Raw genomic sequence first — 13,066 nt, 5'->3', positions numbered from 1 at the left:
ACAGAGATAACAGAAGTTAAAAGGTGGAGATGGTTCATGTGAGGGTTATTTGAGATGAGAATGAACAGTGGCATGCTTGTACTCAGTAAAAAAGCCAATTGAAAGGGACAGATTGATAAATGCACCAGATAGAATTGCTACGTGTGGATAAATGATAAGATCTAACACTAAAGTATCCTACCACCTTTAAGATTCAGTTTCGACCTGTTTCCCCATTAAAAAAAACACACCTTTTTAGATTGTTCTGTTTTTGAGAGAAACCTGTTGGAGCGGAATATTGAGGGTGGTAGGATACTTTAGTGTTAGATTAATGAGCTAGGGAGGCAGCATCCTGCGATTCCCCTTTCCATATAGAGAATCTCTCCACCTTCCCTTCATGGATATGTGGAAATAAGGTATAGATAAATGAAAGAAGTCCGCAAAAAAAGGAAGGAGATTAGAGGGTCACTCATTATGATTATACTTATGAAGGCATACTTTAAATTCAGGTTTAAAGATGCATACACGTTGTCCTTTATGTTAATTCTTCACTGTGTTAATTAACTAGTACAGCACCTCAAATATCCAAAAGTACAAGTGAAGGGAATGAAGTTAAAGATTCAAAGTAATTAAAATAACCCCTTTAACGAGTGCTGGCGGAACCCCATTGCTTTCAGTGCACTGCTATTGGCATGTTGTTTACCTTGCTTTTGAAAAAACAAAAGTGATCAGTCCAAGAAACAAGCATGAAAGAAGAGCTGTTGAGCACCTTGAATTCAACACCCATCACCATGAATTGGAGATCGTGTCAGTGCTCTTATTTGGTGTAGTGGTGAATCTTTTCTAAAACCCTCTGTGCACGCTGAGTCTTATTGCAAGTGTCTCTCCTAGATACTGGACAGTATAGTGTGGATTAGGAACCATAGTGCTAACATCTAGGAACCAGAACCAAGACGCCTTGCACGTCCCACAAGGCTCACTTTCAAAAACAGCTAGGAAGTATGACCTGTGGGCGCGCTGTTGCTTAGATAATCTGCATGACAGTGGCACACCCTTTCATCGCTGTGGTAGGGCACAGTGTTAAACTCCAAGTCTATGAGGTAATGTGTCCCAGGGATGAGATTCAAAACAGCATTTCAAAATACAGTCAGTAATAAAGGGCTTACTCAAAAAGGAAGTTGAGATCAGAAATTTAGGCAAAAACATGGAGGTTTATTAAGATTTAAAGTGCAATTCAGAAAATAGAAAAATGCAACGGCATTCTCATTCAATCAGCGTACGTTCATAGAATTCAATTGCCATGAAGGCTCTGAAATAATACAATAACGAGTAAAAAATCTGACAGACCAACTCTCCAATTCATAGAAAATCAGACAGCATTCCTAGTAGAGACCCAAAAGATCCTTGCTCACCCACAAATTCAATGGTTTATATAGCCATTTTTAGCATAGGAAATTATTGCAACTGTTAAGTCGGCACGATACAAGCATATTACAACGAATCATAATTTATATGTTGAAAATGTCACGTAACCCTCTAATAATCATCTAAACACTAACCCACAACATGAATATTAATTCACCCCTTCTGACTTAATGCCACCCAGAGGTACCAGAGCAAACTAGTTACATAAACAACAGAAAACAATTGTTACTGAATACAATATAATTTTCAAGCAAGAAGAGCCTTAAAAGCAATAAAAATACTTCCTTCAGCAAGTTCTTTGAGAATATGTCATATGAAATAAACAGTGCAAATTTTGCTGCATGCGGTATCGAGCTAGAAAATATAGACACAGAATGAACGTCATGATTCAGCCGCCATTTTAACAAAGATGGAGCTTAAGCCTAACTGGGGATTAGTTGGCATAAGCCAGAATAACGTACTAAAACACTTAGTCATTTTGATTTAATTGTAATAGCTCTGTTATAGTATTGAATTCAATGTATAGAGTGGAAAAAATGCACAAATAGAGTTTATTGAGAAAAACGCCCACAACTTAAGCAACTGAGGGCGATTTTTAACTTTTACCGAGGAAATGGCCATGTTCAAGATGACAGTGGCAGATACAAACATGAATGTTCTGATAGAAAAGGGAAGTTTGTTGGACTTGGAGTTGTCAGTAGCAGACCTGACTCAGAAACCGTCAAAGCAGCTTGTGGAATCAGAAGACACGGAAACACCGAAAAATAACTGTTTAACAAAATGCAAGACACCGATATCAGGTGCAGAAAAAAATAACCTTAAAGTCGAATGGACTTTTGATGTGAGGCCTGAAATCTTTAAGAATATGTGAAGCGGTTAATAGATGTGCTATTTCAAGGCACAAATGCACACGAAATTATGTTTAATGGAACATATTCTGCATTCTCCTCATAGCAGATGAAAGAAGGCCTCGCATAAAATACTGTCATGAAATTGTATTTCTATAATGTTAGAGGAAACATTAAAGAAAGCAATGAAATGGCCAGTTCTAGCCTTTAAAGTAGAGTCAAATCTGAATCACGATGTAGGGAACCTGAGGGCAGGCTCTTTCAAACCGCTCTTTATGGGACGCCTGCATTGAGAGGATGATGTTTAATAGTTTAGTGATGAGACTGTGAGAATGTTTCACGGGGAAAGGCTAGGCGGACAGGGAGGACTAGTAAGTGGATAGTAAAGTAGGCTCTTCATTTCCCGATTAGGGTGTTCTTCCTTCGTTAAGGACACTTGTTCAAAAGGGCAGTAAATATACAACATTCATTCTGTAATACGGGGTTCCCAGAGACAGCCAAGAATGACAAACTTTATTAGGAATTAAAAATGATTTTTCTTTGTGCATTCTATACCCTTTGAGGTCGAGAAATGAGACGAACTCACCTTGTTTGGGACGTATCTAGTGTAAAGATACGTACTCTAACCTTTGAAGGACTAAATTAACCGCTGGAGAGCAGCAGAACAGTGTTTCAGTGATTTGAGAGCCAATAGGGCCTCAATGTATTTTATTGGAAATATACCTATTTCTACAAATTTGAATCCTTTCATTACTCATTTTCTTCCAGATGTAGGGGTTGACAATTATAATTGGCTGCAACTTCTATAGTGTGACCAGACACAAAACAGTTAAGTGTACAAGACCACAATTGCGTGATGCTGGGAGAAACAGCTCCTCCAATCTTGAATGTACATACACATAGGCTGCAAGCCAATACTAGGTGGTGTACAGTATTAAAAATACACCTCACATTTCTGCTCACCACTCCATTTTACAGTTGCAAACCACATTCACCTCTGGAACTTGTGTATTTTAAGGAAACCTAAAACCTTGGTTGTAGATTCAATTGAGGGTCCTTATTCCAACCGGTGACAGTCACTGGTGTGGCCCATTTCCTGCATAGCTACAAGTTCTCAACTTCTCGTGCCTGCAGCGCAGTCACGCGCTCACATGGGGTGTATTGTGGTTATAACTCATCTTTCTGTCCTTGTATTGTTGGTTGGGGAGCTGTGGAGAGGAGAACGGTTCTGTCTGCTTTTCTGCATTGCAAATGTTTAATCCTCCGAGTGTTAGTCATGTGGATAAGTAGCAAAGCCGTGTACGCAGCCAGCAGATGGCTGCTCGTCAGTCTATTTACAGTTTTCTCCACCACGTCATTTTGTGGCAGTGGAACTGCCATTGAGACATCTGCCGCAGCTCATGGCTCGGGGCCGAAATAGCTGTCGATGGCACATGTGCCTTACAGAGTTTCTGAAATGCATTATCCTATACAGGCCTACAAACAGTACTTAGTTGCTTTGCTCTCGTTTTTTATAATCTGAACAATAGAGCAAAAGGTACTTGGATACATATTAAAGACATGCGTAACGTTTGATCTGTATGGTTTGAAGGTTATTGTCTATAGTGATTGATTTTTCTTTCTTATTTTCTGACATTTCAGCCCATCAAGGTGCTGTGCAGGACCAGCCGTACCAGCTGCCAGTGGAAATCGACCCCCTCATAGGTCTGTCACTTCCGCCTGTCTTTGCGATTCATTAGCCCCTGTACGGTGGCCCTGAAGTGCAGATTGCTGTTGTTTTTCACTTGCCGGGTTGCCGGGAATGGAATTCTGCAGATAAACCATTTGCATGCAAATTGGAATGCAATGAGCTGTGGCTATGCTGGTATTTCATCAACTCCCCCTCGTTGGTTTTCCTAATTTGAACAGGCCGAGGACGCGTGTCACTGAAAATTAATATGGATGCTGTAATAATGTGTGATCGAGACTTGTGCATGAAGTACTGTCAGGATAATATTGGGCCTTTTCATCACTCAGACTTGTTGATGAGCAGGAGTCGGGCGGGCTATGATGAATCGGTGCCCTGGTAATGCGGCGCAGCGTCTTTGTGCTAGGGACATTTTCATAACAACACTGGGGGTCTGTGCAAGGCAGCGTGGTGGAAAATCAAGGCGCGGCGCCAGGGTTTCACCATTAACAAGATCAATCCTTGCTTCCTGGGCCTGCTGTTCAGGCAGACGAGTTTAATGTGCGAGTTAAGATGTATACGACTGTTACTTTTTGTGGAGTACGATGTTAGTGTATTGTCTGTGTCGCTGTCTGTGCTGTGATTGTGTGTGTAAGTTAAGTTAGACCTTATTGGCATACATAACTGTAGCATTACTTTACCCTTTGTTTTTTTTACGTTAGGGAGCTGTCAAGCAACTGAGAAGATGGGTAGGCTGAGTAAACAGATGTGCATAGGGGATGCTGTACTTTTGCAGACGTCACATTTTATTTTACCCCTTTAAAAATACATTCTGCCTCAAATTACTACAAACCCACACCTCACCTCATATTTTTAACCCTCTGGTTTCATGCCTGCATTAACATTTCAGTGCTCATTTACTTCAACCTGCTCTTCGGGAAAGGCTTTCAATTCAAGAGCTACTATTCCAACAAAATGCCACTCAGTTCCCTCCCTGATGTCTTGAATACAAAATGTTAACGATCTAGTTGTTAATTAGAACTCTGTAGTGACGCTGCTGTCGATTACTAGGGACTGAACTGACAGACTCTGCTGGTGTTGGAAGTAGTTTCACTCTGCATGTCAGAATGTTTTACGGAAATGGACCCCCTCATTTCTTCATTTACTGCTATCCTCTGCCCGAAATGCTTTAATTTTTACAGCCTTGATTCCTGTAGATGGTGTTCAGATGTGCCACACTTTTGTCATAGACACAGAATATTAGTTATTTAGTTGTTCATTAGAACAGTGTGGGAAGTACAGTACTGGGGAGTTAACTTACAGACTGCTGCTGGTGTTGAAAGTACATATTTCAGTGTGCATGTCAGAATGTTTTACTGACATAGATGAGAAAGATATTTAAAAAGTCATAGAAAATGTGTCCTAATTTTAGCTTCTAGAGCCCTAATCATAAGTGCTATGACAAAACGACTTCTCTCCCTTGTTTCCATGACTTCAACGCAGATTGGGAGCTCGCTTGCTCTGAGAAGTTTTCCTCACACGCCAACATTTTTGTGCAGTACTATGTGTAAGAAAGTAGGATCTCCTTTCATGGTTACCCCCACTTTTTGCCTGGTGTCAGTGTGATTTTGACCTAGTCTCATGGGATCCTGCTAATTGGGACCCCAGCAACTGTGCATTCTTCCCTAAATTGACATGGCAAGTACTTTGGGTCCTCCACAATTGGCTACAAATTTGATGAACCTGCTGTCCGGCAGAGGTCGCTTGTTTGGAGACCAGGCCAAATCGGCGTTATAGAGATTTCAGTCAAGCAAGGCTACAACCTGATCCTTGAGACTTCAACTACCGCCCCCTTTCAGAGATTGCCAATTCGATGTTCTTGTGGCTTCTCTTTTATTTATTTTTAAAAAATACTTTTATTGATTTTCACCCCATTTTAACTGAGGCACATACAGTATCTGTTATGTTATGGTCAGAACCAAAAAATACACAACACGGAGAAACACGATATACAATGCCCGGTTCGGCCTAGTTACACACGGAAATTCATATTACTTTCCAGCGTCACAAAAATTCAAAAAGCAGTCTCGGAAATATTAAATCATGACCCCTTATTCCTATCTAAGATTTTAGAGTTAGAAAGAAAAAGAGGAGAGTGGAGGTTACACACAAAAGCATACATCTCATATTACTTAATTCTTAAGATTACCCCATTTACCCCATTACGCCATTTACATTTGTTGTATCCATTCAGTGACAGGAGCCCATACTTGATATCCAAGGGCCCTTTTTTTCCTGCCTTTGGTTTTGTAAATTGAGATTTCTAAATTCTTAATAGTCAACAGTCTAGACCTCCATGGACCGCGACCCAGTGATGCCAACCCTATCAACTCCTACACCCAAAATTACCATATCTGCAGTAATGCTTATCGGCGTTCCTAAAATATTGGTCAAAACATTTTCAGTCTCCTGTAAAAACAAACCTAGTCCAGGGCAGGAAAAGAACATATGAACCGAGTCTGCAGCTTGCAGTCCGCACCTATTACACTTATCCCCCCTCGTCCCCCTCCATTTGGCAATTTTCCCCGGAGTATAATATAAATCAAAGATGGACAAAGTGCTGGCTCCTAAGTCTTCCAGTCATTAAACTCTGGTTTGCAAAGTCCAAAGAATCCTCAATATTTACACTCCTATTCCCCAACTTATTCTCCCATTTTAAATTCCCGATCCCAATTTCATCCAGAAATGCTTCCAATAATAGTTGATAGATCTCACTGATGGAGCATTTTTTCCTTGTTCTTTCAATCAGGATTTTTTTTTTCATGAGTAGCCCTGTACCTGTCCCAGTCCTCCCCAAAAAGCTACGAACCTGTAGGTATTTACAAATATCTTGTGTTAATAAACCATATTTCCCCTGCAAACCTGTAAAGGATAAAGGTTGACCTCCTTCTAACAGATCTCCCAAAAAGAGAAGTCCCTTCGATCCCCATCTAACTGTGACCTGGTCCCGAAATATTGGTGGTAAAAGGGCAGGGGCAGAAAATGGAGCATAGAAATTAACATTTGAAATTTTCATCTTCCTCCTGATTTGTTTCCAAACTAGATATGCCGCTTTGAGCACCTTGAACTTGGCCTTTTTATAATAGCTGGGCTCTAAAATCCTTACTAAGCAACTATTAACATCCTCTCTGAACCCAAATTCATAAATAGTTGGTCTCCTAGCAAGCGGTATCTCGGCCTTAGCTCCTACTATGAGGGGCCCCAGCTGTTGCATCATAGAGGCCCAATAGTACAGCAAAAAGTATGGACTACCCCAGCCGCCCCGTTGTCTCGGGAGTATCATCCACTTGAACTCCCTTCTCGACCTCCGATAGCCCCAGAGAAATCTGGACCAAATCCGATCTATCTTTGTAAAGCAAGAGACAGAAAACTCAAGTGGATTGTTTTGAATAGATACGGTATTTTGGGCAGAACCAGCATTTTTAGAACATTCCAGCGCCCATGGAGAGAAAGATGCAGATGATCTAGTCGTTCCAGATTACTATTCACCTTATCCAGCACTGGTATAATATTCAGCTCTGGAATTTGTTCAACCACCGCGGTAATTTTAATACCCAAATAGGTTGCTTCTGTAACAATTGTAAATCTACCGGAGGGTTACTATAAGAATGAAGCATCTGAGTTTTCTCTATGTTCAATTTATAGCCTGAAAATCTACCAAACAATTCTGCCAAATTCTTGATTGCTGGAAAAGCCTGAGTGACATTGCTAGTAAGCACCACAATATCGTCAGCATAAGCCAAAGTTTTATACTCCATATTGTTAATTCTGACAGGTTTTATATCAGTGCTCGGATTCAGTCTACTAAGGAATACATCAATATATAATGCAAATAGCAGGGGGAAGCATGGGCACCCCTGCCTTGTGCCTCTGCTAATGCTGAATGAGCTAGACTCATGTCCTGCAATATGTAAAACCGCCTCTGGGCGTACGTAGAGAGCCTTTATTGCTTGGGCAAATTCCAAGCAGAACCCCTTCCATTGCAAAGTCTTGTGGCTTCTCAAGGGGATTCTCCTTTTGCCAACACCAGCAATACCAATCACGGACCCAGCAGCAACCAAATCCTTTGGTCAGGCAGGTCAGAGGTAGCGCCAGAGGAAAGGTATGTGGACCCACTCAGCAACCTTCCTCCTTCCCAGCTCAAACAGGCAAGCAGGCCTAGTCTGCTCCCCCAATTCCATGCAGAGCCTGTAGGAGGCCAGGTATCATTTCTTCAGACCTGGAAGGCCATTACCTTGGACCATTGGGCTCTGCAAATTGTGTAAAGAAGTTACATCTTCCCTTCCTTCAGGTTCCGCTCTCCATCACCCCTCCTCCAGACCACCTGGACATACTACACGACGTGGCAGCTTTCCTACAGAAAGCATCAGTGGGCTTAGTACCGGAGAAGGAAAAGGGTCAGGGATGTTACTCACGGTGTTTCCTGGCTCCCAAGAATTTCGGCCTCCAGGAATCAAACTTCTTCCTCAAAAAGGAAAAGTTCAAGATCCCAACCCTAGCTCAAGTGTTATTGGTGTGGGAGCATTAGACTGGATGGTGTAATTCGACCTCCAGAATGCATATTTCCTCATCCCTATCCTGCTGTCACAGTAGAAGTACTTAAAGAAGTATTTGCTTTGTGGTGTGTTCTACTCACTACCAATTTGCTTAACATCGGCACCTCAAGGCATCACATAGGTGATGGTTGCTGCTCATCCTAGAAAGTCAGGCATCCAAATCTTTCATTACATGGACAACTGGCTAATCAGAGCTGGCTCGCCAGCGGTGGTGTTGGGCCATCTTCAGTCGGCCACATCCCTGCAGTTTGAGCTAGGTTTTTCAATCAACAAGCCCAAATCTCACCTGTGGCCATCCCAACGACTCCAGTTCATCGGGTCTGTACTAAACATCACCCTTCTCCGCGCCTTTCCTCCAACTTAGAGGATCACTGACATTCACAAAACTGTCCCAACCTTTCTGCAAGGTACACAAGTTCCAGTCCTGAAGATTCTAAGATTCCGAAGTCTGCTGGCTTTTTGCATTCTTCTAGTCATATTTGCATGTTGGCACATAAAAGCCCTGCAGGCCTCTGGTCAGGACGCCACTCTCCACTGCCACCGATAGTTCTCTGCTGGGACCGCCTGCCCTCTAGTGCCCTGTAACTCTCTCTGCTGCACTGTATTTTTGTGTTGTTTTGTGTGATTTTGATTTCTCTTTACTACTGTATGGTATTCTGGTACTGTTTAGACCCACTCTGTTCACCGCTCCCGCCGTTTTCTTTCCAGCTCTGTGCATCCTGCCGCCTACTAACCCCTCCCAGTACTACTTATGGGGACCACAGCGAGGAAGCGCAGCTGGCGTGTCAATGACAAGCTCCTCTGTACCTGTCTCCGCCCAGTACCGGGACCCCTAGCCTAACCAACACCCAAAGGTACACTGCTGCCGAATTCAATGTCTTTGACCCAGGACTCCATGACAACAACTGCTGCCACACCTCCCCCTGTCCCACGGTTGGACCTTTCACCTGTCAAAACTGCACTGCACTGCCGTAGAGCATCCACTGCACCACCAACGCAAAAGACATCAGCCTGACCATGGAACACCTCAACTCCCAACTCTGAACTGACAGCAAAAACATCATCAGAGACACCCTCGCCCACATAACCCCGGGGCCTTGCCCCAGCTTCTGCAACACCATTCCCGGCTTCATAGCCCCGCTCACCTTAGATTTCTGAAACTACATTTTTCTCGGTGCCCTCAACTTTCACCTCAATGACCGCAGTTATACCAACATCGCCAACCTCCTTGAAAGCAATGAGCAACATCGGCCTCACCCAGCTGGTCACCAACGCAGCCCAAGTCACAGGACACACACTCAACCTTATCTTCATGCCCAGCGACAGAATCAAGTACAGCCATGTGACTGAGCTCACATGGTCTGACCACGCCATCATCCACTTCACCATCTCAGGATTCCCTGGCACCACCCGAAGCCAGCCAGCATGTCATGCCACAGCTGGAACAGTATTGCAGAAAGACAATGGACTGATGCCATCAACACCTTGCATCCTCACACTGCAACCAACCTCGAACAGGCAGACAAGAACTTCTCTACCTGATCACAGACTGTGCCAATGCAGTCGCCCTCTGCAAACCCACCAAGTCCAAAAGATCCTCCAAGCAAGCCAGTCGGTACACAACAGATCTAAGAACCTCAAAGCTCACCTGCAAACAACTCAAAAGGAAATGATGCACCAGCAGGGAGCCCACAGAACAAACTGCTTTCAAAGCCAAACTCAACCATTACCACCAACTCCTGAAAAGATCAAAAAGAAGCTTCCTGGTCGACAGCATCGAAGCAAGCTCCAACCACAGCAAGGAACTCTTCAACATCGTCAGAGAGTTCTCCAGCTCCTGAGCCACTTAAAATGTCATCACTCCTTCACAGAAACTCCACGACTCCCTGGCAGACTTCTTCCACAACAAGATATCCACCATCTACAGAAACTTCGAACCCCAACCCACTGACTTCCCCAGCCATCCCAACAACACAAACGAAGTACACGACCGTCTGCTCACCACCTGGGACCAGCACACCACGCAAGACACCACAGTCATCATGAGCTCTGTCCACTCAGGAGCACACTCAGACCCATGCCCTAACCACATCTTCGATCTCTGGAGCAAGACGATCAGCATCGAGCTTACCACCATCCTCAATGCATCGATCACCACAGCCGCATCCCCCGAAGAATGGAAACCGGCTGAAGTCAAGCCCCAGCTCAAGAAACCATCTGCCGACCCTAACAAACACAAGAACGACCTCCCCATCTCTCTGCTCCCCTACCCCGCCAACATCCGTAAGAAGGCTATTAACTGGCAACTTATGGAACACCTGGAGAACCAAGTTATTCTGGACACTTCCCAATCTGGATTCCACACCAGCCACAGCACCGACACCGCCTCGTTGGCAGCGACTGATGACATCAGGTCCCTCCTCGACCAAGTAAAATTGGCAGCCCTCATCCTCAACCTCACAGCAGCATTCGACACAGTATCTCACCAGATCAAAAGGCTGCAGAACATCAGAATCTGAGGAAACTCCCTCAAGTGGATCGCCTCCTTCCTCACAGGTAGAACCCAGAGAATCCGCTTACCGCAATTCAACTCGGAACCTAAGAACAACATCTGTGGTGTCCCTCAAGGTTAGTCCCTCACCCCCACCCTCTTCAACACCTACATGACTTCCTTGACCGGCATAAGATCGCATGAACTACACATATCCTAAGCCATCTATACCCAGCTCAACCTCGTCAGAAGATCCCGCCGCCTCGCTGAAACAACTTCAACAAGTGCAAGACGAACATTGCTGACTGGATGAGAAACAACGGTCTACAACTCAACACAGACCAGGCAGAAGTGCTGATCTTAGAAAACACCCCCCTATAGAACACCGCCTGGTGGATCCCGAACTAGGACCCTCACCAACTCCGACTGACCATACCCGCAACCTCTGCTTCATCCATGGACAGTAATCTTACCATGAGAAAAAAACACATCAACTCACTCTCATCCGCCTGCTTCCTCACCATCCGCATGTTTTCAAGATTTTCAAGGGGCTCCCCATTGAAACCAGACGCACCGTCACTCAATGCTCTGGTCACAAGCCGACTGGACCACGGCAACGCACTCTATGCAGGAATCACGGCACACCACCTCAAGAGGCTACAGACGATACTGAACAGCCAGACTCATCCTAGACTTCCCAAGCTGACTCATCAACCCACCTCAAAAGCTCTACTGGCTCCCCATTCAGAAGAGATGACAGTTCACGATGCTGATCCACGCCTTATAAGCCCTTCACAACCAAGGACAAGCGAACATCAACAACTGACTGAATTTCCAACATCCCTCCAGACACCTGCGCTCCGCCTCCCTCTTCTTCGCCCACACCCCCCTTGCATCTGTTACAGCAGCAGTGGAGGACTCTCTCTCACCTTGCCGCAAAGTCTTGGAATGACCTTCCACTTTACCTACAGACCTCACCCACCCTGCTGGAATTCAGAAAAGGACTCAAGACCTGGTTATTTGAATGAGCTCCAGCAGCAGTACTCTCAGCGACTGGATACTCTCATGGGTCAATAGCCGCGCTTTGCAAATCAAGATTCGATTGGATTGCAGTGGTGCCTCCTGAGGCAGTGGCTACAATACATGAGGGGGAACTTGTCAGATTCCATTGTGACTTCTCCCAGCACTGCAGCAGAAGTGGCTTGGTGGGGGAAAATGGCAAACCAGAATTGTGAGAGGGTTTTTCATATTAACCATTTTGGAACTGTTGGCAATTTGGCTGGGGCTCAAGGCCTTTCTCCCCTCCATCTAAGGGCGGTTGGTCCAGATCGTGATGGATAACTCAACAGTGATTTGGCATGTAAACAAGAAAAGGGGATTAGTGTCTCACGTCCTCTGTCTGGCGCCATTGAGACTTTGGTCTTTGGTACACTGCCAGGAGATCTGGTTAACCGCAAATCTACTAGTGGGGTCTCTGAATGTCAGAGCTGACAACCTGAATGATGCAGTATGTGAGGTCATACGCAGTGTATTGCTCAGGTGACTATAGCTGCTCAATTTGACTGGTTTTGTGCTAGTGAAATATGAACCTAACTATAAAGTTTGTTTTTTTCAGTGAAGTTCTAAGTTTAAAAAAAATTACAATTCCTAACTGTAACATCCCTGTAACCTTTGTTTTTTTCAGTGAATTTCTAAGGTTTTTTTTTAATTGTGTTTCCTAACTATAACGTCCCTATAACCTTTGTTTTTTGTCAGTGAATTTTTACATTTTTTAAACATTGTATTTCCTAACTGTAACCTTTAAACTTTGAGACTGGATGTGTGATGACTGTGTAAGTGTGTAACTAGGTGTGGGAGTGGCTGTATGGGTCTGTCAGTGAGTAGGTGGTTGTGTGTCTGAGTGGGTGAGTGTCTACGGGTTTGTGAGTGGATCTCAGACTGTATGGGTATATGAGTGTGGCTGTGACAGTTTCTTTATGGGTATGTGAGTGGGTTTGAGAGTGTCTGTATGGGTGTGCGTGTCGGTGTGAGAGAGTGTGTA

The 13,066-nt window shown here is 44.1% G+C and overlaps 1 protein-coding gene across 3 annotated transcripts in view; it reads left to right on the top strand.

Annotated features, from left to right (window-relative positions):
• The window catches only part of LRBA (LPS responsive beige-like anchor protein), a 2,426,603-nt gene that overhangs the window by 2,207,210 nt on the left and 206,327 nt on the right, over positions 1 to 13,066 (top strand). For all 3 annotated transcript variants that reach the window (XM_085641653.1, XM_085641654.1, XM_085641652.1), the window contains exon 51: positions 3,894 to 3,956. In XM_085641653.1, the coding sequence (XP_085497779.1) occupies positions 3,894 to 3,956 (63 nt within the window). The remainder of the gene's footprint in view (positions 1 to 3,893; positions 3,957 to 13,066) is intronic.

The sequence above is a fragment of the Triturus cristatus genome, chromosome 2_2 (assembly GCF_964204655.1).
Source record: "Triturus cristatus chromosome 2_2, aTriCri1.1, whole genome shotgun sequence".
NCBI classification, from domain to species: Eukaryota; Metazoa; Chordata; class Amphibia; order Caudata; family Salamandridae; genus Triturus; species Triturus cristatus.
This window is presented reverse-complemented; position numbering and strand designations above follow the sequence as displayed.